General features: G+C 42.0%; 1 protein-coding gene across 2 annotated transcripts in view; it reads left to right on the forward strand.

Annotated features, from left to right (window-relative positions):
- The window catches only part of DPP6 (dipeptidyl peptidase like 6), a 422,729-nt gene that overhangs the window by 354,243 nt on the left and 42,280 nt on the right, over positions 1–26,206 (forward strand). For both annotated transcript variants that reach the window (XM_059819117.1, XM_059819118.1), the window contains exons 9-13: positions 9,853–10,007; positions 12,033–12,130; positions 17,002–17,125; positions 18,002–18,040; positions 25,658–25,765. In XM_059819117.1, coding sequence (XP_059675100.1) covers positions 9,853–10,007; positions 12,033–12,130; positions 17,002–17,125; positions 18,002–18,040; positions 25,658–25,765 — 524 coding nt within the window. The remainder of the gene's footprint in view (positions 1–9,852; positions 10,008–12,032; positions 12,131–17,001; positions 17,126–18,001; positions 18,041–25,657; positions 25,766–26,206) is intronic.

Below are 26,206 nucleotides of genomic sequence, written 5' to 3' on the forward strand. Positions count from 1 at the left end.
AAATTTCTGAAAAGAGCGGAAGGAGGATGTGGAGGCAACTCAGCATTGTTCTTCTGTGTTTGTCCAAACAGCTGTTTATCACAGAATCACAGAATGAGAGGGTTTGGAGGGACCTCTGGAGATCATCTAGTCCAACCCCCCAGCCACAGCAGGTTCACCTAGAGCAGGTTGCACAGGAATGTGTCCAGGCACGTTTGGAATATCTCCAGAGAAGGAGACTCCACAACCTCTCTGGGCAGCTTGTTCCAGTGCTCTACCACCCTAAAAGTAAAAAACTTCCTCCTCATGTTTAGATGGAACTTCCTATGACCAAGTTGGTGCCCATTCCCTCTTGTCCTGTCACTGGGCACCACTGAAAAAAGACTGGCCCCATTCTCCTGGCACCCAACCCTTAAGGTTTTAGAAGAATTAATAAGATCGCCCCTCAGTCTTCTCTTCTCCAGACTAAAAAGACCCAAGTCCCTCAGCCTTTCCTCATAAGAAAGATGTTCCAGTCCCCTAATCATCTTCGTAGCCCTTTGCTGTACCCTCTCCAGCAGCTCCCTGGCCTTCTTGAACCGGGGAGCCCAGAACTGGACACAGCACTCCAGATGCGGCCTCAGCAGGGCAGAGTAGAGGGGGAGGATAACCTCCCTCGACCTGCCAGCCACACTCTTCTTGATGCCCCCCAGGATGCCATTGGCCTTCTTGGCCCCAAGGGCACATTGCTGGCTCGTGGTCATCCTGTTGCCCACCAGGACTCCCAGGTCCCTTTCCACAGAGCTGCTCTCCAGCAGGGCAGCCCCTAACCTGTACTGATGCCTGGGGTTATTCCTCCCCAGGTGCAGTACCCTACACTTTCCTTTGTTGAATTTCATCAGGTTCCTCTCTGCCCAACTCTCCAGCCTGTCCAGGTCACGCTGAATGGCAGCGCAGCCTCCCGGTGTGTCCGCCACTCCTCCCAGGTTTGTGTCATCAGCAAACTTGCTGAGGGCACACTCTATCCCTTCATCCAGGTCATTGATGAATATATTGAAGAGGACTGGACCCAGGACTGACCCCTGGGGAACACCACTTGTTAGACACCTCCAACTAGACTCTGTGCCACTAATCGCAGCCCTCTGAGCTCTATCTATCAGCCAGTTTTCAATCCACCCCACTGTCCGTTCATCTAACCCTCACTTCCTAAGCTTGACTATGAGGATGATGTAGGAGACAGTGTTGAAAGCCTTGCTGAAGTCCAGGTAGACAACATCCACTGCCCTCCCCTCATCTATCCATCCAGTCATGCCATCGTAGAAGGCTATCATATATATATCTTCCTGTATGTTTGGCAGCACTTACTGCAAAACAGGCTTCGAAATACTGGTGTGCTCTCAGGAGAGTATGGCAATGTATATGGCATATGGTATCGTTGCTTGCCTGCCTGCCTGCCGTGGTTGCTGTGGAGGGAGTGCCAGACCTCCAGGGGAGCTGCTCGTTGCTGCTGGTGGAGACGCAGGATCCATATAAGATCCAAGGGACAGCCCCTCTCCATGGCTTTTTTTGCACCTCAAGTGGGATTTGTACAGCTGAGTGTGCTCAGTGTGTCAGGATATGAAGGTGACCTGGAGGAGCCCCCGGCGCCTCTGGCCATTTCCGACTAGCTGAATTCTTCTCATTTGTGAGAATCCGCCTGTACTGCTCAGATGACTTGTGTGCATCTGTTTCGTTAGGGTTTTTTCTTACAACAAATCCATTTGTATGAATGAGGGAGATTTTAAACATTCATCATTTCTTAGTTATTACAGCCTGAGCCTGGCCTCCTGTGTGTATTCTGGTAGGAGCTGCAGACATGTACCTGCGGACAGGATCAGGTCGGTAGTCAACACCACCAGCATTTTGAAGCCCCCAAGCTATCAAGCAGCAAGGAAGGTCTGGCAGCTACTTGTCAATAACCTTGTAAACAACACCCCAAAGCCCTGACTCATATAACAGCTACAGGATCCTTTAGTGTTGGAAACACAACAAATTAGAAAAATCAATGGACCGGGGAAAAAAAAAACCACAAGCATTAAACCAGCAGTTTTGATGTGGGCAACACAAGTAGCCCCAGAAAGTCTCTTCTGTCTGTCAGCAGCTTGATGCCATCCTAACATGATCTCAGTCCTGCTCCTTGGGGAGAGGTGTCCTAGATTGTCCTCAGAGAAACAATGGTGGGTATTGCTGGTAGTTGGGGCTATGGATCAGGAGCCCAGGTTAGAGTGGTCAGGATTTGGGCAGGCTGGCTGGCAGAGTTGCCTCTGACGTGCACACTCCGGCTCTTCTGGATGCTGTTTGCTCTTCGTCCCTGTGCCATTCCCTCAGGGGTCCTTGCCAGGTATCAGAGGGCATCCAAAGGTGACGTGTCTTCTACTGGAGCACAGCAGCTTGTTGTGTTGTTACACAGACCCACCCTCAGCTCGCAGATGCAAAGGTGGACCACAGCCCATTTGCCTTCAGATTTGGTGGGATGTGACTGTTTGCTGAGTTTGGGCTTGGCTCAGGCCATGCAGCAACTCTTGAGAGATGTGGAGGTAAGATGTGACCTTGTTGACCACACAGAACGCATGAAGAGTCCCATGGGGTTGTCCTCAGCGCCCAGCGTGAACCACCCCGTTGAAATGAGCGTCTCTCCAGGCTCCCAGCATCTGGGCACAGGGAGGCAGAAAGCACCGGACAAACCTTCACCCGCTATCTCACCACAATATTCTGCGGGAGGAAGGGGTTTCAAGGCTGCGCGAGCAGAAAACAGCACGTGTTCAAGCAATTAAACTGTATGACTACACGCAAATTAATGACACTTGCAGCACACACCTTCCCTGTGCTGAGGAGGTGTAAAACTCCCAGCTGGGCTCCTTTCCCCGAGATGAGGGTCTGGCACCTTCTTGCGGCTGCTGAACACATGGGAGCTCCTCGCCTGTGGCTGTTCGGCTCCACGGTTGCATAATGCTGCTGCCATCAGGTGGTGAGCTTTTTGGATCAAGGATTTGAGGTTTAAAACGTGCTCTTTAAAATATGTCCTAAAAAATGCCATGAAAGCATGTAATATTTTATTCTTCCTAAGCTTGTTGCCTGTCAGTGGCAGAGGAGACTGTGTGTTTTGAATAGGAATAAAGGGTCACTGGGGTGAATGTTGCAGCTCAGGTTTTCTTCAGGATCTTTTGGACGATGGCACGAACACCTTGAGAATGGTGGTTCTCTACATACAGGGACTGTGGGATCGGGCTAAGCCTGGAGTTTGGGCTCAGCCAAAAGATATTTTATTTTTTTGCTATACAAAAGATTGTTGAATTGTTTACTGGCCCTGCAAAATGACTTTTTTTTTTGACCAGACTCAATTAGAGAACTGTGAAAGAGGATTAATTGCCCTGAAATCAATAGTGCTGCAGGGCTATTGCTGACATCAGCATAAAATAATGTCAACACAGGAAAATGTAGATTGGATATAGTAATATAAAACAGTTTTACACTATTTGCATACACATAACTGCTTTTATACCCATTTTATACCTATTACAATGACTTAATGGAAGTCAGCATAGATCTACACTACAGCAACTGAGAGAAAAATTTGCTTGCGCATGTATGAAGGATGGCAGGGTAAACTTCTAAAGCCATCCCTGAAACACATGTCAGTGAAGGCCGGTGTGAACAATGTGTTTTCCCGAACTGTGTAAAAATACTTGCTTTCAAACTATACAATAGCAATCGATTTGGACGTGCGGTTGGTGGTTTGAGATGATCTAGTAATTGATTTTAAAACAGATGGCAGCTGTCAAATAAGCATTTGTATTTATTTGATGTTTCTATGAGAACCCTTGGGGTTTCACTATCTCAGAAGTCTTTGTTTTCTCTTTTCCTAGACCCCCCTTCTGTTCTCTGATCTCTCTTCCTCTTATGTTCTTTTGATGCTTCCTACTGACAAATTCTTTTGAGCTTTCTTTCCTAATGTAAGCCATGGCCTTTATGTTAGGCTTTAATTTCATTTTGTTTAAAATTCCTTTTTATTAACAGTTTTAATAAAACAGCAAAACGTCTTCAGCACAGCAAATACTTAATGATCTGAGCATCATCTACAATACATCACACAAACAAAACCATTGATTACGCTTCCTGGAATTGCTGCACTTTACCACATCAACAATAAATAGCATGGAAGAGGAAGTTCCCTCTGTCAGACAAAATCTTGCATAATTCTTTGTGTAAAAATTAAAATATTCTGAAATTAATGGGTCTATTGATAGAAAACTAGATATGTTTGTGTGTGTGTGTGTGCACGTATCTATATCTACTCAGAGGAGAATTTTATTTTCTGTCTTTGTCTTCTGTGGGCACAACATTAATAATATTGTTTTGATTTCCTACTGAAGAAAAAAATGCAATGTCTGGAACAAGAAGAGAATTTTAATAGCATAAAAGAAATTGATTTCTTTAATAGGTAAAACCTCCTAAGTGCCTCTACCCATTACAGCCTTATTTTGACCTCTTGAGATGCAGAAAGCCTCTACTTTTCTAGATGCAGTTAAAAAAACCTTTCTGCTCAGTCTCCAAGGACACCTCCTCAGCTGTTATAAATGGAAGTCACTTTTTTGATGTAAATGACACTGCAGTTGTTAAGTGCAGCTCATCTGTATAACACGAGGGGCTTCGCCAAGGGTGGACACACCATTCAGATCTCCAGAAAATCTCTTCTTTATCTATCTGCAGTACAGATCTATGAGTGAGTCATTTTTTCTTGGAAGAGAAAAGGTTAGTTTCTTTGCATTCATTGTAATATTTTTCCTGGGCATTCTTATTAGAAGATGTTAGTGGTTAAAGACTGAAAAGCTCTTAGGACCGGTCTTTTACTGACTTGCTCACTCCTGTAGAAGGGCTTTATGTGCCACCACCAGTGGGGCTGAGTGGATACAATTACCACTGCACTCCCAACGAGGGGTGGCAACATGGACAGGTGGGCACGGGCACATCTGGAGGATGCCTGTGGAGTGACGGGATCCTGCCTTGCACAGAGCAGAAGCATTTGGGCAGCCAAAGGAAAGTGGCTGATTAGGGTGGTGTCTCCAGCTGTTTTCATTGCACGTGGGAATTGGGGCATTGCTGCTTGTAATATGTATAGCGTCAGTGAGTAAATTATGCAGCTAATACAGCTATATGCCTCTGTTGACTGTGCTGACAGAAAAACAAATATATTTTTTCACTTGAAAATTATTTCTTTATTCCTTTTTCTTAGTATTTCCTCCTGACATCATATTAATTCGGGGTTTTTTGGAAGTGATAGAAAGGGGTTGCAATGTTATCTGTTGGAGGACTGGTCTGTCCAGGCATCCTTGTCTTCTTGTGCAAGTCTCTGTTTCTGTTCACTCACACTTGCAAGTTACAAGTTATTGGTGGCGACTTCAAGAATTGAAAGAAATGGATTTCCCAGTCAGTCATTGGTGAAGTCATTCCCTAATGGATTTCCCAGTCAGTCATTGGTGAAGGCTTCATCCTTTCCCTAACAGCAAGCCAGAACTTTGCCACCTTCAGCAGAAAGGTGTGATTCACAAATATGACTCAGGATGGACAAAGGCTGCAGAACTAGTTAGATTTTTAGAAATGCATGAAGAAACCCCATGTCCATGGCATTTACATACACTTATTAACAAAGAGGAGCTCTGCTGGTCTAGAACTCTGCACAAGCCTGGGAAGTGAGGTTATCATGGAAATGTCTGTAGAAATACCACAATGGCAGATTGTGGTTTCCAACATTAAAACCATCTGTGTGGATTTCCAAATGTGCTTCATACGACAGGTTTTATCCAGAACCTGCTGTTTGCCACTCAGGTTGCAGAAGATAAAGCCCTGATGCTTTTCCCTCCATTGACTCTCTAAGGAAAGGTAGAGGTCTAGACACAATTCAGTGGGACTGTTAAGTGTTTAGACAGAGGTGGACATGAAAATTAGAAGTGTTTGATTTCTATGGCCAAACCTCTGCTAAAAGTGCTGTACAAGTATCAAAAGGAATAGCAAAATCCACTTGTAAAGATTCTTACAGGATTAGGGTGGATATTGTCCATAGAGGACTTTTTTGAAATCCCTTCCAGTCCTATTTCCTATGATTCCGTGAGAAGTTTGTTACCTAAAGTCTTCACTTCATTGTTCTTGCAAGTACTGCTGGCATAAACTCAAAGTTTGAAACAAGCAGACACTTCCTTTCCTTTTATACACATCCTGCGCTAGTTTTGCATAACACATCTAGTAGAAAAGTCCATCCAATTTCTGATCCACTGTGCAGTCCATCCAGAGATTGCCCTTCTTGTATCATGGTCAAATGCTACATCTAAACCCGGAATCATCACGTTTTGTTACTTGGCAGCTGAGAACCACAGCAAGGGACTTCTCCTTTCTACTTCCTGACGGTGAGCAGGAAAGCATCTACCAGAAAACACATTCTTCTGAAGAGATGGCATTCCTGCTGAGGGCAGCCTGAGTCACTCTGGATGCTATTCAGGTCTTGATACCAAAGACTACTACCTACATAACATGCTGAATGCAACAACCTTTAATTCAGCTCAGTGAAGATTCGTCTCGTCACACCTCTGTTATTGCCTCCAGTTTCTTTTCTCATCCAGTGATACTGAAGTCTCAAAAATGGATATATACCCAGTTGTCACTGACTATACTCCAACCTAGGACTCCAAATGCTCCTGCTTGAGGGTCTGTTAACTTAGAAGACTCTTTGTTTCACACAGCTTTGAAATGGCCATTCAATTGAGTCTTACTCAGCTAGAAGAGGGATTAAAATGCATGTACTGGAACAATCCTTGAGCATAAGCATTTTGCTGGGTTACCAGCTGGCTAATACATGTCCCCACTGAAGAGTCACTACTTATAAGCAAGGTCATCCAGATGTTTTCAGAATGGTTCAGTATTGAATGTGCTAACATGGAATAAGCATTGAATTGCCTCAGACACTGTGCTTGAATCCAGCCACCAAGTATCACAGTCCTTGTTCAGTTAAGGCAACTGCACCCTTCATTCTCACCATTTTTAGGGTTTGCATGCCCCAGTGTGATGGCTGGCAAGCAAAGCTGTGAAGAAAGAAGAAGCACAGAGCCACCAGCAACTTACTGTGAGGAATCTCGGCAGCTCGCTCACAGCATCCCTGCATCGTGTAGCAGGCAGCGACTGCAAGCCTTGGGGAAGAGTCGTGGTGTAACCCCAGCTGGCAGCTAAGCACCACCCAGCCGCTCGCTCACTCCCGCCCCGCCCCAGTGGGGTGATGGAGCGAATCGGAAGAGTAAAAGTGAGAAAATGCAGTATGAGAAGCAGAAAAGGCCTTGACTCTGTGTAAGCACTGCTCAACAATAACTAAAACGTCCCTGAATTATCAACACTGTTTCCAGCACCAATCCAAAACACAGCCCCATACTAGCTACTGTGAAGAAAATTAACTCTATCCCAACCAAAACCAGCACAGAAGAGAGCAAAAGTTTTGATCAATTATCACTTTACACTCTTAGCTAGGAGGTCATGAGGTATATATGGAGGGGGGCTTTGGTGTTTAAGGACAACCTGGTTTCTTACATATATGAAGTGAGTTCTGAACTGACTTTAGAAGGACCCAGGAGTATTGAATGCAACTGATTTTCTGAGCATGTGGTAAATTCAAGTGCAAAAATAAAGTGTCCCCAAGAACAATTTGTCTGTAAGTTGCGTTTTACTTCCAGCTGAAACTTTCTGGTATTAATGCATTTTATATTTCCTAAGAATGTTCTCTGGTTTGCTAAAACTGACTGATCTCTCTAATAATGGCAAGGTCCTGGCTTTGTTTCAAGGCAAAGGTTCACACAATTAAATCTCATTAACAGAGGACCACAAAATCTACACAATACCTTTCTTGGCATGTGACCTTCAGCAGAACTGCTTTGTTAAGTCTGAGATCTTGGAGAAAATGTTTGCTGAATAAAGTCATTCCTAATTAATGTTAAAATGTCAAGGATTCATCTGCCAACCATTTTCACTCCTTTTCCTTTATACTCCTAATTATCTCTTTAATGAGCAACCAATATAAAAGTCAAAAGCAGTATCTTTTAAATGTGCATGCAACAGGTGGGACAATGCAGCAAAGCAAATTTGCCAGAGATGTGCTTTCCCATGTAATATTTGCAACTTCCTAGACTTCTTTCCAAAATCTCACTTAGATGTTGCTATGAAGTATTAATTATCTGTAGAAGGTATAACTATCAAGGGTGATTTTCCATTGCACCTTTTCTAATGTTACCTTGAGTTTTATCTCAAGCCATATGCAAGTCTGGAGTAACAAAGGTGTTCATTTGCTCTATGATGAATATAATTGTCTGTCTGTTCTCCAAAGATCACTCATCCAATATATTTTAGAAGAAATAAAACAGTCTTTGGTGAGTTTCTACTCTTCGGACCAGAGAAACATTCTGGTTGGATTGAGTGGTCATCATAGGGTGGTATACAAACATGGTGGGTTTGAACTCTGAAAATCCTCATTTGTTTTTGCAATGACCAGCAATAAGAGCAAACGTTGGAGCTGCTTGGACTTGTGTAGCAGGACTTCAGTGGTGAAGGCTTAGGAACACTCTGCAGCGTCTTTAATTCTTATTCTCACATTAAAGTAATGGGACCTGTCTTCCTGCCCATCAATCTGTACAGCATATGCAAGCCCTTCTGCTATGGTTTAAATAGGAATGACTCATACAATATTAAGCGTCTTAATGAAAATGGATTACATTATTGCCTTTTCAAAATGGGAGGTTTAAAAAGCCAAGTTAGTGTCTTCCAAATGTCAGTAACTGGAGACACTTTGGACAAAGAGTGAATTTTATAGCTTTTCTGGATATCTATAAGCTGAAGTCATCTTTGCAGTGAAGATGATAAGAAAAAGTATTAGAAATTAAAAGTTCTTTGAATTTGTGTTTAATGAGAATTAGGTTCTGCCAGCCATCAAAATCATTTCTTATGATGGCAATCTTGTTTTCTCCTTACATACTTGACCTCTGACATGTTTGTATTGGCATCTTTCTGAGTGCCTTTTCAATAACAACTGCATTATTCAAATCACAAAAAAATACGTAATCCCTGAATTCAGTGGCAGATAGGATCAGTCTCTGACCCTTGCTACTTCTGGAAAATTGCTTTGCAAAAGTGATTTAAAAAATGAAAGAGGGATAGAAGTCAAGATGGTATCCAGGCCACAGACTCTAAAGCCTGGTATCTTGTAAAGTGTTTCAAAGTTCCAGCGTTGCATATCTTACAGAAAATTGCTATTTTTGTTTATTCCCAACTGGCCGCAGAGCTTAGGAAGATTTAAATGGTAGCTGAAGCACTTGTATCTAAGCATAAATGCTGTTTGAGTCCGTTGATATGTGTCTAGTATGGCTTTGTGAACTTTTATGGAGGAGAACTAAATTTCAGTCATCGGAGTTCTCCGTTAGCCCCGAGGGAGCCTCGGTTATGTTACCATCGGGTAGGTAGGAACCCAAGCTCTGCCAACACGTGCACACATATATATGTTTGCGTATGCATGTACAGGACACATAGCAGGAGCAGCAGGGCCTTTTATGCTGTCATGAATATGTGTACTAATATGAATAATTTGATGTTTCTTGAGCAAGATAATTACGCTTAATAACCTATATATTCAGAGTAATTGTTATCAATTGTGTTCATTTGTGTATATGGCATAATTTAATGAGTATTTTTAATTGACATTCCTGTGGCATCCTCCCTGTGCTGTGATTAGACTGGGATTTTCATATCTACGCTGTTTCATTTATTGCAAACTAGTAATTTACGTCTAATAGCCTTTTTTTCTGTTCTCTCCTTTTTTTTTTTAATTAGAGGAGATCTTGAAGACTCATATTGCTCATTGGTGGTCTCCTGATGGCACCAGGTTAGCATATGCAACAATTAATGCCTCCAGAGTCCCCACCATGGAGATCCCGGTATACACTGGCAGCCTTTACCCTACTGTTAAAACGTATCATTATCCAAAGGTAAGGGAAAATAAAACAAACAGTCCTGTTGTTCTATTTAAAAAAAAAAATTCTAGTAGGTTCAGACAGGAGGCTGTGTTGTAGTGTACATTCATAAGGAATGAAAGCAAACAGCTCTAAGGGAAGGTCAGCTGTTCCCCAGTGAATGTGGTCTTCATTACTCTTTAGCTGCATTTGTAAAATTGCAATTTTCTCATTCAAGTGTTAGTCATTCTAAATATAATGAAAATAAAATTTAAAAATTCCTGCTTTGTACCCACATGAAAGCAATTGTGCTTCCATCCTAGATAGGGGTCTGAGAGTTTGGAAGCCAGCATTTGAGGGGATTGAGTGCTTCCTCAGCAAGTTTGCAGATGACACCAAGTTGGGCGGGAGTGTTGATGTGCTCGAGGGTCGGAAGGCTCTGCAGAGGGATCTGGACAGTCTGGATCGATGGGCCGAGGCCAACTCTATGAGGTTCAACAAGGCCAAGTGCCGGGTCCTGCACTTGGGTCATAACAACCCCAGGCAACGCTACAGGCTTGGGGACGAGTGGCTGGAAAGCTGCCCTGCAGAAAAGGACCTGGGGGTGTTGATTGACAGCCGGCTGAAGATGAGCCAGCAGTGTGCCCAGGTGGCCAAGAAGGCCAACGGCATCCTGGCCTGTATCAGAAACAGTGTGGCCAGCAGGAGCAGGGAGGTGATCGTGCCCCTATACTCAGCACTGGTGAGGCCGCACCTCGAATACTGTGTTCTGTTTTGGTCCCCTCACTCCAAAAAGGACACTGAGGTGCTGGAGCGTGTCCAGAGAAGGGCAACAAAGCTGGTGAGGGGTCTGGAGCACAAGTCTGATGAGGAGCGGCTGAGGGAGCTGGGGTTGTTCAGTCTGGAGAAGAGGAGGCTGAGGGGAGACCTCATCGCTCTCTACAACTACCTGAAAGGGGGTTGCAGAGAGGTGGGTGTTGGTCTCTTCTCCCAAGTAACAAGTGATAGGAGAAGAGGAAATGGCCTCAAGTTTCACCAGGGTAGGTTTAGACTGGATATTAGGAAAAATTTGTTTACTGAGAGAGTGGTGAGACACTGCAATAAGCTGCCCAGGGAAGTGGTGGAGTCACCATCATTGGAGGTGTTCAAGGAATGTGTGGATGTAGCACTGCGGGACATGGTTTAGTGGGCATGGTGGTGTTGGGTTGATGGTTGGACTTGATGAACTTACGGGTCTTTTCCAACCTTAGTGATTCTGTGATTCTGTGATTACTACATTTAGATACATTTCCTTTTATGTAGAAGGAAAATGTAGTGTTTGGGCTTCCTTAGGATATCCAGGATGGCCTAATGTCAGAGGAGATAGCCTGTTTTTGGAGACATGTTGTGCCTCAGCATTACAAAGAACATGGTGAAAGACAGAAAAGACTTAAGAGACAATCTCTCCTTGATTGCAGAGACCTGTACAGCAGTCTTGCAGCGGACACACAGCACCAGCACAGCTCTCCTCCTGCTGTTATTGCTGTAATTTTCTACTATAAGGCAGTACAGAGGTGTACTGTGCTGCAGTCATTTCTTCTGGGTGTCTAGCTTTATGCACTGATTACCTAAGAGCTCACATGTTGGTCCAAATTGATTGATAGTTTAACAGGAGAGATATCCACATATATGCAGGTTTTGTGGAAGGTAACAGTGATTCAGCAGGGGATCAATTTTTCTTTTATTTCCTACAATACAAAATGAATCAGTGTCTACCATCATCCTATTAGACAACCTTTCATCAAAAGGTACATAAAATAGTAATAGTCACCACGAAAAGTAGCATTTTTTAGCAAGGCTAGATGTGTCCTAAGTAAAATTACCCCTTGGTTGTGCCTTCCAACCTCTCCACACCTCTGTGCCACCTCAGTACAGTTGCAGTTTTCTTGCGAACAACTGCAGCTGTCTAGTCCGTAACCCCATACAATGGGAATGCATTTTTATAATCCATCGGGATGTAACAAATCAAAACCATTCTGTGTTGTATAAGATATGGTAATTTATTCTTATTTTAAAATCCAGGCTGGAATGGAAAATCCAACTATTTCTTTGCATGTGATTGGTTTGAACGGACCTACCCATGACCTGGAAATGACTCCCCCGGACGATCAGAGAATGAGGTAGGTGCTTTCTTGCCCTGGGATGCATTTAAATCTCTGTCAGAGATTTAAATCAGTCCCTGACTTTTTTCAAGATCATTCTACAGTGCCTTTCTCTGCTACTATCAAGGAGTTTAAGTTTGTGTAAATCTGTTTAAAATTCTTCAAATTATTTTTCTTCTTACAAGTATTTTTATAGAACATTATTAGTTTCTTAATTGAAATTGCTGTGACCCAGACTAACTTCAGTGTAGGACTATTTTTAGAGAACTTTTGGCAGAATGTCCCAAAATCCATAACACATTCATTTCACAAATAATCACAGGCATTGTAAAGGGGATATTGTCTGCAGCCTGTATGAAAAACCATGAAGCAGAAACAAGGCAGCCCTATAACACCACAAACACGAGCTCACTGCTTCATGACATGAACACAGGAATGAAACCTGTGGACATTCTGCAAATACATTGCCCAATCTTCATTAAAAATAAAAAGGAAAGCTCTTTGCTGTTTTTCGGGCAAGTGTATTTTAGAAGTTCACCTGCAATTCAGCCAACTGCTTAAACACCCATTTCTAATTAAGTAAGTGCTTAAGTCTGCATTCAGCAAGAGTTTAAAAGTTTGGCTTGGACTTCAGCGTGTGGTTGAAGCTTGAGCTATGGTTATGGGTCTGTGAACACTTGAAAGGAAGATCACGTTGTTCAGGAGGGAAGCAGCTTTAGAAAATGCATGGCACAGCTCCCTGCAAAACTCGGAGATTAGAATCCAAATCCAGATTTCAGTAACTTTGATTTAAATTTGAAATGGCTTTATAGCAGGACAAGAGAAATCAGACTCTGCTTCTACACCTAAAGTATCCACAGTGACCCCTCCGAACGTAATGCTGCAAGATTATCCTTCCCAGGCACATCACTTGTTCTGGTAGGGGCATCCAACCAACATGCGTGCTCACCTTTTATTACTGATTGCTAAATTAGATTGCTGGATCTGTAATTCCAGTGCCAATAAAGGTAGAGGTACTGCACAGAGCTAATGAAACAGGGCAGCTTGGAGGGCAGGGGAGGGTGCAGGGGTGATCTTCATTATGCATGGTAAATATATAAGGCCTGTGGATAGGCTGTGTAGTCACCTGATGAGAGGATACTAAACCAGTGGGATTATTTACGGTGGGAGTTGCCTTTCTTTGCTAGGGAAGCTGGTGTCAGCCTCAGAACACGTTTTGACTGAACAACTCTAAAATACTCCAAATACATTTATGCAACAAAAGATGTATGACCTGTGACCAAACCAAATGGGCGTGACTGCACTTGCCTTTCATAAAAACAACTTCAGATCTGTATACAGCAGGCAGCAATCAGGATCACAGTATCCCCATCACAGTATCAGAACTGCAGCTCCTGGACAATAGAATTTTTCTGCCAATAGCATACTCTGTAAACAGAGACACTCAGAAATGGTTTAATTACAGTAATAACTTCAGACTGCAAGATCCAAGAGTTCTTAATAAATTTGTACTACGTGGTTATGGGTGGCAGTAATTTATTTGGTTGCAATCAATATTATAAAATGATGCAAAATATATCATAATTAATTAGTCTCTGTATATTTCATCAAAACCATGGCATTTTCCATCCCTAGGGCATGATATAAGTAGAGCTGCTAGAGCAATAGGGGTGCATTTTCATTATGCATATGTTTTCTGAAATGAGAGGATTAGTGTGATAACGCTTCATTAAAATAGACAAGAGGGATGTACCATACAGTTAGTTACAGAAGGGAGTTTCAAAGAAGCAGGGGAAGCTGGTGATAAGGATCTTCAAGCAGAGCCGTCCTATCTGAAGCATTTCAATGTGCTCAATCTGTTCACGCAGATGATACATGGACAGAGCGGTACTTCTTGGTGTTCTTTTTATCTGGAGCAAAATGGTTTAGTACAATTAATAAAGCTGAGAATAAAATGGAGATATGCCAGGGTCTTTTTTCTTTCAGAATTAAAGGAAGTCAGAAATTTTCCACAAAATTGGGATATTTTTCAGTTAAAAAAAAAAAGCAAAGCTGATGATGGGAGAACACATTTTGGGGGAAAAAGTACAATTTTGATAATTTTTCCTTTTCAAAAATCTTTCATTCTGAGCATTTTTGCCAAATTTTCTCCCATGCTATGCTATTCTTTGAGAAAAAGAAAGTGAAGGGAAGGGGTGGAAATTGTAGGGGGAAAAGAAGTATTATAACATTTAATGCCTGATGAGCATTTTTTATTTTGGTGAAAACCACTCGACCCCAAGAGTTACATCAGCAGGTAGTCAGAATTGGACCATGATCCAACTTATTTCTGCATCCCAGGTGGCAAATTAAAGAAAGACGTTATCTCCCCTGAGTGCAGAAATCATCACTGTTCCTTGCATAGGTTATGAACAAATAAATGATGGAGAAACTCAGACAACTGGAATCTGGATCAGAGGCAGGAGCCAGCTGTGCCCCAGGGACCATGGGCTGGGCTGCTGCCCCACACTTGGCCACATAATATATCATTGTCTGTTCTTTGTGGTGTTTATGGCTTTATTACTGTTGTCATACTTGAAGTATTCATATTGTAGATTCGTATCTCATATTTTAGATTCATATCTCCAGAAAGCAGCCAAGTAAAGTTGGGGTATGAATAAGGACACACTGCACAATAACCGGTCTCAGATGATTGCAAACCCAACCCCCGCCGTCTTTACTGGGATGGCGAGATACATTGCAAAGCTCAGCATACCTGCAACCCTTCCTGGAGGGGCTCAGACAAGTTACTCCTTTCCTTTGGGAGCGTATAACCTGCTCTGATGTGGATGTCTACACATAAAGTGGTCGGGTACCTGCGGGTCTAGATTTCGCTCTATGGGAAGAAATAGGTTCTCCTTAAATCAGCTCCGTATAAAATCTGGGACAGGCCAGGCAAAGAGGGCTTGGGAAATGCACTGACTCCCCGTTTCGCTCCACTGGCTGCTCAACTAGTGCAGCTGCCGGAGCTGCAGATGTTTAAAACTAACTGAGATGAATTACACCTTATTGTCTCATTTTCCTCTGCCAAATGGGAAACATAAAACTTGGTTGTCCTACAGAGGAGATGTGAGGTGAAGAAAACAAAAGATTCCACACTACTCTGCATCTAGAATAATAACTGTACAAGTATCTGCAGTTGTCTGCTGGCTGGGGTGTCTGTGGGCTTGACAGCTGGGAGAGGCTTCAGAGAGAAACTGAGACTCCATGCCAATCTCTGGGGTGGTAGGGAAGATAATGTTTGACCTAAAATAGTAATTAAAGGTTCCTGAGAAAGAACTGTGGCTCCTGTGTTAAAACAGTGAGAGGAATGTAAAAATTGAATATATCCTTCAAACTTTAAATTGGATTTATGGAAAAAGTGCTCCAAGCTACAATACATACTAAATTCACATTCCTTTTCTGGGGAAACTGAATCTGCTCAGTTAATTTTGGAGAGAAAGAAGAGATGGTTATACAGTTTAATTTTGCTTGCTTGGTTTTTTTTTTTCCTCTTAGGGCCTATGCTGTTGCTGATAAAGGGTAAAATTACAATGTTATTTCAGGCACTGAATTTTCAGACTGCTGTTGTCTCACCTGGAAGTATCCTTCCTTCCAGTGCAGTGGATGCAATCGTTGAGGTCTTTTGTTATTTTTCCCCAGCCAAATTCTGGCACTAAATATTACTAAAAACTACAAAATCAATTTCCAACTTGTTATTTTGCTAGACAAACGGGCCTTTGTTGCTTTTGCCCTTTCTCTTCAGTATATGCAGGAGCGCTTGCCAGAACACAAAGTACTCTCCAGTGACACAGCACATTAATTCCAATGAGAGCAACAATTCCTTATACATATTTTATAGCAAACAAATGAACTAATAAATTTTTTATAGACTGTATGCTGTGTAAAGTCATATTATAATTTAAGGATGTCTTTGGCCCACATAGCCCAGCAGTATATTATAACATCACCAGCTTTGTCAGCTCAGCCAGTTTTACCCTGCAGATGAAGTGGTGAAGCCCTGAATTGCTGCAGAGGTGGACATCTGTGAGTACCACCGCAGACTGGCTCTGAGAAGGCGACCATCAGTGTCTTTATGCATGATCCTGCATTTTCCAGCTCAGCCCAGCCTAAGTGGTTCCATTGCTCCCTACTGCACAGGACTTTTCCTGAAGTTATTGATTACAGGACTGTGCAGCCCACCGTGCTGATTTACTCCAAGGATTATCACAACCTGAATATGTTCAGCACTAGAGGATGGTACAGGGAGTGGGGATGGCCGTTTTGCTGAAGCAAACTGTCACATCTCTGCTGACATCTTTATAGCAATCAGCTGCATCTGCCTTACAGAAACCTGTGTCTCTCTAAACTATATACTCCTTGCTATTTTCTTTTTAATGCAACACTCATGGATATTTTGGTGTGTAGTAGGCATATTCAGAGGCCATTAACTCTTCATAAACATAAAGAATCCAACTCAGTGATGGGTCTGAGTGAGCTGGTTAGTGTGCTCAGAATGGAAATTGTTTGCAATTTCTTTTCCACCTGTGCATAAATTTGTAGCTCCAGGCATTTCAGTCCTTCTTGGAAGACGGAATAGCTTGAAAGATTCTTTATCTCTGCATTCGTCTCTTCTTTGAAAATTACTTTCAGAAGTGGCAGATAAAACACCTGCACAGCCCTAAAAATGTCATTTTTAGAGGTTGAAATCCATACATAAGGCAGCCTAGAGACATCAAGACGCAGCGTTCTTAATAACCAGAGATCTCTCCTGGACCATTCGCCTGCAGCAGCCTCCGAGTGCTCTGCCATGTGGCAGTTCATTAGGATGTCAGTATTGTGATTTGTTTTATGTATGTCTGTGTTTGCAGGGACTACTACATAACCATGGTGAAATGGGCAACCAGCACCAAGGTGGCAGTAAACTGGCTGAACAGGGCGCAGAACGTGTCTATCCTGACGCTGTGCGACGCCACCACGGGAGTCTGCACAAAGGTAGGAGAGATGAGCCAAATGGTCGCTTGCCATCGGCTTTCATAACCTACACAAGGAGAAAGTATTTCAGTTCTTTTACCTGGCAACCAGTCAGTTGGCACACGTTTATTTAGGCAGACACAGAATACAAACAATGCTTGCAATATTTAATTTTTTTTTTTTTTTAACACCTTCTAGAAAGCCAGGAACACTCCGTGTGTGTGTGTGTGTGTGTGTGTAAGAGAGTGATTACTTGTCCTGACATAACTGTATACATGCACAAGCACACACACACACAGCAGTTTGTAACCTGAATACCTTTGCAACATTCTGGTTTAATGGCATTATATGTATTTAATGGCATTAAAAATGGCTCATGCTTATCTACCCACATTTTAGTTGTAGTTAATTAATCCCTCCTATAGACACACTAATGTAAATGGCATATTCATATAACCTGTGTAAGTATTAGCCCATACCATCTTTTAAACTGGCATAGGTGTTTCCACAGTAGAAAAGTGTTCTGATATATGTCTCCCTTGAAAAAATGATGCAATACTGTGCATAGAACACAGTGCAGAGTCTTTTCTTAACAATTTTCATTTCAACCTTTATTTATTTCTTAAGAAACTTTATTTCTTTGGGTAACGATGTATCTTGTGGATTTATGTGGTTGGTCTGTATGAGTAAAATGTTTTCTTGAATGACTGCATGCTTATTCATCAGAGAGGAAAGTCAAGGAGAGCAGTCACTGGATTATACTCCTGCAGCACATACTTAAGCAGTTTCTTTGTGCTTCTGAACAACTTTTCAGATTCAATCCAACTGCTTCCTGCACTGAGAAGCAAAATGTAATACATGAGAAGTATGGTATTTAATGGTCTTGTTTTCTTTTAGAAACACGAAGATGAAAGTGAAGGCTGGCTGCACAGACAGGTAACAGTGATCTTTTCTTTGCGCTCAAGTTTTTGGTAGGTTTTTTGTTTCATTGTTTTCCCCCCAAAGAGAAAAAATTATTTTCAAACCTGAGAAAGATACTTGGGAGATGGCGTGGTTTGTATTATAGAAAACAGTTTCCCAGTAATAAACAAGTTCTTCTTATTGAAGATGCCATCTTCTCTGGTAGGTGCCACAGTTCATAGCCTGCAATTTACTTGGATTTAAAAGGGTCAAAAAGCTGATGCTGGTGGAAATTCACCCACTGACAATATCTGCGTGAGACTTATCAGCCTCAGAGGTAGTCCTTCATACCCTGCCTTGAGACTGATGATTTTAAGCAGCACAGGGGTTGTTTTCTGGTCTTCTAGACAGGAAAGAAGTCCACCTTGTTGAAAACAGAAAACCAAAGGTCATGTTATTAAAAGGTCCTATGTCCATTCAGAGAAAAAATCATCCAGATAGGACTTTTAAGTCATTTAAGCTAAATTTGACAAAATTATCTATGTTACTCTGCAGCTACTTGCGCATGTAAGAAAGGTGAAAAATAAAATTAAATTGTCAATGGGGCAATTAAAACAATGAGAGATTATATGGAGCACAGAAGGGGGAGAAACTGCCTGATGCAGTTTAATACCCTCTTTCAACAGACAACTGTGTCATGTAATTCTTCTGACACTGTAACTTGTGTGTAATGCTATTACTTTGTATAGCTATGTGCTTCCATCCCCCAAAAGAAATAAAACAAAGATGAAAATAAAACCTGAAAAAAAATAGAAATAGAAAATAGGATAGAAAATTTAAACCCCCAAGAAGTTTTGATTTATGGGATTTTTCTTTTTTTTTTTTTCCCCCAGAAAAGGGTTTTTTTAAAAACATGTCTATATAAAACCTATAGATTTCCAGCATGTAAATCTCTCAAAGATCGTTTATAACACTTCCCCAGCAGTCCGTTTGTGAAGTGACCTCAGATTTGATTAAGTTGTTCTTTAGAGAGAAGCTGCCGATACCAGTTCAGCCACAACACTGAACTGTTTTTCATGGGATATGTGAATGCCAGACAGGGACTAGCATGTCAGATAAAGATCTTGTACTATATTTTTTCCAAGTCCAGATTTAAAACACTTCACATTTTTGTCACAGCTTGTTCAGAGGATCCAAGAACCTGTAGAAACCGCAGTACCTCAGTTCACAGCAAGAGTAATGATCTCCTCTGTTCCAGTGGCTGTCCTATAGCAATGGGCTATGTCTGATGCAGACAAAAATTGATTTTACAGAGGAAATAGATTTTGTGCTCTAAGCACTTAAAATAATCTTTTGCTGGTATACTCAGGTATAGAGTAAAAATGCTGCTGAAGTGTTCTTTACATTCATAAGGACAGGGTTGGCTTGAGTAGAAAACAAAAGCTTAAAATACAAGCCAAGTCAAGAGAAAATAAATTGCCCAAATTTTGTATCTTTAAAAAAAAAAGTACTTCACAGGTTCACAGGTTTCATTTATTTTATAAATCCAAGGATAGTTTTAATCCTTCCACTGCTATTTAATGGGGCCTCCATTAATGCAGTATAGTAGAACTTGTCTTTTTACACTGCTGTGGTTCTTTAGTCATGGACAGGCATTAAAAGATGGTGCTTTGTCCTGAATAACTGTCGTAAATGATCTGCCAGTCTCTAACAGGCCTGCTCCAGGGAAATATAGTTTGTTTTACTGCATCTCCAAACATCATATACTTAGTTTGAGGTTCGCGAAGGATGTTCATTACAGCCAAATGAGTCAGACATCTCAGTCCTAAACTAAGATAACATTTGCTATGGACTTTGGAGATATTTGATAGTACTCTTTAAAAGCTTTTGTAAGAGTCTGAAGAATTACAGAGCTCTTTTGCCTGTATTTCTGACAACAAAATTACTTAAAATTCTAGTTTTGACTGAACATATGATTACTAGAATAATTGTATTTTCTGTATTTACCTTTTACTCTATGACACATTAATCCAAATAACTGGAAAGTTATTTTCATGGCAAGTGTGTCTGACTATGAGAAAGATGTGAAAATGTTAAATGCTAGTGCGAGTCCCCTAACCTCTTTAAGGAGGAGATGAATTGCACATTAGGCAGCTACTGAAGGAGCTCAGGAGTGTGACTCAGCTCAGGATGAAGGATCCTTGGTTGAAACATTTTAATATAGGTATATGCATATGAGCCAGGTGCCCAACTCCCCTCTGTAGACAGCCAGTATGGTGAGCAGTGTGGTCACACGGTCAATGGACCTTGAGCATGATTCAGCCCACCCTGAAGAAGACATCCACTGCCTGGTTGGCCAACACGTTCTGTGTGCTCCATTGACCAGACCTTTTTTCAAGAAGTACCCCAATTTTAAAACAATAGGACTGAGGAATCTAACTGCTTGCCTCAGTCTTCAAAATACTCCTTCAAAGTACTCCATACACCTAGTTTGAAAAGCATACAAGAGCTTTACCTTTTTCTTGGGAGTTTCAATACATCTAGTCTTCCTGGAAGAGGGGCAAACTTCACAGTAGGCTGGGAGCTGGAGATGAGGAGAGAAAAACATCAGTATCAGAAGATACTCAACAGGGACATGAGGGAGTCTCCAAGGATGATAGGGTTGACTTTTTTCAGCTGTTTGAAATACTGGGAGTTCTGAGATAAGGCATATAACTCATGAATTTGAATTTTGTTCATGTTGCAGTAGTTTGGTAACTCAGTGAGATTTAATAGTCTGTGTATGGAAGGTCATAGTAAATGATCTTGTGTTCCCTTCTGGGCTCAAGTTCATGAATGAATTTTCTTCAGGTCTAAAAACTTTGGAGACCCTTTCTACAACATAGGCAAAATCTATTAATTAATAAATTACTCAAAGTATAATGAGAAATGTACAGTATTTACACAGGTTCTGCTAGAAAATATCTGTCACTCCTTGTCAGATGATATGACCAGAATTTTCAAACCTTTTGCACAAATAAGAACAGGTACATGTTCAGCAAAGCTGCCTAGGGATTTTGGAAGTTTTTACTGCTTTTATTTATATATTTGTTTGTGCACTTCTGAGCATAAGAGCCAGACTGAACTTTACTCATACTTTTGCTTAAATATGCAAATTCTTTGCAAAAGTAATTATGGATGTAAAAAATTTTGTTTCAATTTTTGTGAAGAAGCCATTTTCCAATAGTCCTGGTGATGGTCATATCTAGACAATGAGTCAGCAAGGGAGAAATAAGACAAGTTCTGAGCACTTGCTGAAGATAAACTTTACTGGCATTTTAATTGGCTTATTTATTTAATTGTGAACATGACCTGAACAAATTTAATTATAAAACAGGGTACAATTCCAACTCCATCAAAGGCTGTGTGCTTTGACATTGACATCGGCAGGACCAGGAGGTTGCCACAAAATTGTTTAGAGACATATAACCTCCAAAACTGCCTGCGTAGGCTGGCTGGCCTCCCCTGACAACAGTTCCTTTGGGTTGAGTTTTTCTTTCCAGTCCTCTTATTTCCCTAGTGTTTCAGATCACCTCAGTCTGAAAATAAAGACTTTTGCTCTGTCAAAAGGTTGAAATGTTGAAAACCTCCCACCATTTTTCTTTTAAAACCCCCTTGTCTTAAAACTGACAGTATGATAAACCAGTAATGATTCTCTTACACGCAGTTAATAGGCAGTATGAGATGAGATTCTTTTAAATAAAAACAGAGTTCAGAGAACCATACAAACAGGACTGACTGTTTCACTCTGTAAAGCCCTTTTGTCATGTTACCACCCCACAACTGACCTGAAGTGGCCCTAAAGACAAAGGATGAAGCAGAAATAAGACCCAAAGCCCCATAATTCAAATACCCAAATTCATCTGCCAGAGCTAACTAAGCAACTTCTGGTTACAGCATCTTTGGTGCTTAAATGAAGAGTCCTGATTTCATCCAGTGGAGGGGATTGATAGCCAGTGCATGGGCTCCTCTCCTCTCCAGTTGATGACCCTGTATTTTGATGACAGGTGCCCCGGCTTCAGAGGTGGCCATTGGTGTGGTGCACCCAACCACAGATGAGCACGGGGACAGGGATGGAGGATGAAGCTCAGCATTGCCCCAGGGGCTGAGTGTGGCAGGGGATGGAAAGAGAACTTCCCCCTGCACCCTGAGGAGGAGGTGACTTCATTGTCAAAGTAATGCCAATGTGCATTTATAACACTTTGTTGGATTTCAGTGAGCTGTTTACCAAAATCCAAAGCATGTGAAGGATTTGTGTCACACCTATCTGTTTATCAGAGCTATTGCCCTGTGACACTGAAAGTATTGGGACTTATCCCTGAAAGAATAAATACCTACAGAGCAAAATCGTTAACTCTGGGGTGTGGGCAAAGGTGGATCAGAGAGAGTGGCTGCAGATCCGCTGGTGCTCAGTGATCCCTCTCCAATACACATATATGCCTCTATAATACACTCTACCTTTTTTTTTATTGTTAATTCCTTGTTCCAGAACTTTATACCCTTCTCTAAGACCTACAGAAGCTCAGACTGTCCTTAGCATTGTCCCTTTATGCTTCCTGATTCTGCCAAACTTGGGATAAGCCTCTGAGGCACTCCTTGGCTGCTGCTTCTCCTGACCATTTGCAGGTACACTGACCTGTGTTGCACAACTCTGAACTCCAGCACTGATCCCTCCAGGAGTCACGGTGCCCTACAGCAGCCTCCCATCACCTTCTCTGTTCCACAAAAGATGAAGTCTCTGGTGGCATCATTTTGATACACAGCAATAAACAGGTTGCTGGAAGTGGAGCTGCTGCTGCTTTCTTTTACTGATAGTGATGCAGGTTGGTTAGTCCCACCAATTCCTTCTCCAGCCACAGGGTCATCCTTTGTTTAGTGATTATTCCTCCAACTCTGAAGATGACTTGGTGGTCCTCAGCTCCAACCACCTGTTTCCTTCCTCCTCCACCCTGGGGACAATCGCCCATCGCAGGTGAACAGCTCTGGGTAGATCTGCCTCCTGAACCAGGCCACTGTCTGTTTGTGCAGGTCCCAGAAAGGCAAATGGGATCAGGGACCCACACTTACTGAGTCAGATTTAAGGTTAAATTCAAGCTGCTGTGGAATCATACAAGAGTTACCTTACTGGTTTTGTTCGCCTTATACCTGAGTCTGAGAGCACTGAGTTATTGCTATGTGTAGCGCACATGAGGACAGCTTTGTCCTTCATCCGCACAAAGCAGAGGATTTCTGGAAACTGGCCTTGACTGTTTTGGTAGAATTCATTTGTCTAAATACAGAGATCTAACTGAGCAAAAAGACAAGAAGAGCCATAAGGTCTTATGAAGTGCCCTACCGAGTCTCACCACTGCTTCCTCTGCCCCATCATTCTGTCTTTAGCAGGCACAGCAGCTGATGGTATTTAAGGACAGTGTGTGAACTGGCTGCTTCCCGCAGCCCCGTCCTCTCATATTTCACCACCATCTACAACAAAAAGATTACAGACATTTGAGACTATATCCATGTCTATTTCCTTTAGGATCTGTTAATGAATCATGAGTTTGTTCAATCCCTTTTTGCACCTTCTAATACCAGCTGCTTCCATAAGCCTCCTGGGGCAAAAACTTCCAGAAATTCCGTACCTGCTGCACAGGAAAAGTATTTTCTTTTACCAGCATTAAACTGATCTCCTCTTATTTTCAAGAAGGGCTCTTCTGTTCTAGTGTTGTGGGATTCAGGCAATAATAGTCAGCCAAAGGCTCAAACTCTTTGTATCATATGCAGAATATTTTAATTATGTGCCCAGTGTAGTTCCCTACAGTGTAAAATCCTGTTCAAAAAGCCTTTCGGTCTGACGTCCCTGCCATTTGCCATATGGGATAAGTTACCATCTCTGTCAAGGTTTTAAACAAAATTCTGGTTGTATTAATGCGTTGCCTTTCCGGCAACAGGAACATACAAACAGGCTGTCTCATAACATAAGCCGAGAGCTAAAGCCTTACATCTGTCATCCATGCCGTGTACCTCCTTCCCCTGTAACTCCGAATGAACCTCAAACTAATCTGCACAACGCCTGCTCTCCCTGGCAGAGACATATTGCTGGAATATATAATGCAGTAGGCACAGATATAGAAATGTAGGGTGAACTCATTGCTATTTACCTCAGTAAAGGAAAACCTGTCAAGCAGAAGGTTTGCCCAAGTTATCATAGTTGTTTTTCTCCTGTCGTGAAAGACATTTGGAAATAATATAGAGTTTCATGCTTCAAGTTCCAGAACAATGTCAGAAACAAATGAAACCATTATTTCATAAAGCTGCAACAAGCTGTAAATGGGCATATTTTAAAATATACTGAAAACCTAAGGAGGGGAAAATAAAAGGAAAAACAAACAGTTTGGACACCTAATAGAGTGTTGATAAATCTGATAAATAGTGGAAAAGAATTAATCAGTAAAGAACTGGGAGCAAAGGAACATGCAGTAAGAATAATGTGTTAGCTTATGAGAAATAAAAATGTTTATTTCTTTGCTGTAGGTGTTTGCACTAGCCATAAGTCTCCCTGTACAATCAAGTTCTTGCTGGTTCAGTGTGGTATCTTGAGATGTGCCAAGCAGAAAGCCAGGGTGTTTGATAAACACTGAACCAAAGGAGGACCCGGAAGGGGCTGAGCAACAGTTTCCCTGTTGGCTGTCCTTGAAGAAGAAGGAGCCACGAAGCTGGGCCAGGCCAGCCAGGGCTCAACTGGTCCTCAGAAAAGCCTGATATCACAGGAGAGGTTCAGCAGAGGTTCAGCTCTTGTTTTAGTCCCAACTATTCAAGATGCAGAGTAGAGGAGTTTCATCAAGTCAGTTCTCTTGGTACAGTGCTACTGCGTCACGCCATATGGACGACCCTTCTGCTTTCCCTTGTAATCTGCTGTTCAACCATCTCCTGCAGTGGAGGCTTCCTATGTGCCTCGAGGTTCCTGTACAAAAGGAAAACAAAGACCTTTCCACAAAATGCTTGCTTGCCATATGTGCTGTTTGAGTTCCTTCTGCTGAGTCTCTTCTATCTCTGGTTGAAAGTTCTAGTCACCCAATAGAAGTCAATCATCACGTTCAGCTGGGAGCTCTGTGTCAAAGACAGTTTTGCAAGATATCCTCCCCTTCATTAATAATTCAGTGAAATAAGCATTTGTAAGAGAGTAGGAAAAGACAGCAGTTAGATGCTGTTAGCTGTGTTTCCTTGAGGACAGGAACAACTCAGTTCTTCCAGCAGAGTGAACAGGGTTTGTCATACTTGTGCCAGCGAGGTTCAAATCATTTCTAAAGGCTTTATTCCAACTGCCCTGAGCAGTCAGCTCTGTATGTGCACTTTTTGCTTTGCAAATGGGTATTGACTTTATAGCCAAGAAACTCTCCTTGCTGCCTGTCTCCCTGGCTTCCCACAGCTGAAAGGTGTCTGCTTTCCCGAGAGCAAGAAGCAATAACCTTCAAAACTTTCTCTAGTTTTCAGTGGGCTTTTTGTTTGCCTCAGGTTGCTGTTAAAGAGCACTCTGTTTCACTGTGAATTAATTTCACAGGGTTTTGCAAGCACTGAAAAATTTTAAATACAATTAATTAATGTTAATACAACCCTTACATTTGCCACTTACAGAACGAAGAGCCGATTTTTTCCAAGGACGGTAGGAAGTTTTTCTTTGTCCGAGCCATTCCCCAGGGAGGACGCGGGAAGTTCTACCACATCGCCATGTCATCATCACAGGTGACTCATTCACTACCACCGCTTTGGGTTCTCACCTGCAGTAGAAAGCAATAAAAAGTAGTATCGGTGCTTATACTGGTGAGACTGGAAGGTGCAAATGTAGAATGTTGGTCTTGTGTATAGAAGAAAACCTTCAATGATGGTTTATTGGGCATAAGATAACATGACTTTCTAAATGAGATACTTAGAAGGAAAAGGTCAACCAACTGCCTCTTTCCGAACAATATCATTGCTTTGTTTTGGTTTTTTAATGCTGCCTTAGTTGTACATAAATAAGTAAATCCCTGCACTGCCATAAAGGATTAATCAGAAGCTGGTGGGCACGCTGGATTAGAGGAAGGAGTTGGGAGCTGTTCTGTGCTGAATTCATCCCATTATCTTCAGTGGAGTTATGGTTAAGATGATTCTGACTGTATTATTTCTGTGCCTGCAGATTCACAG

Source organism: Gavia stellata, chromosome 6, assembly GCF_030936135.1.
Source record: "Gavia stellata isolate bGavSte3 chromosome 6, bGavSte3.hap2, whole genome shotgun sequence".
Lineage (NCBI taxonomy): Eukaryota > Metazoa > Chordata > Aves > Gaviiformes > Gaviidae > Gavia > Gavia stellata.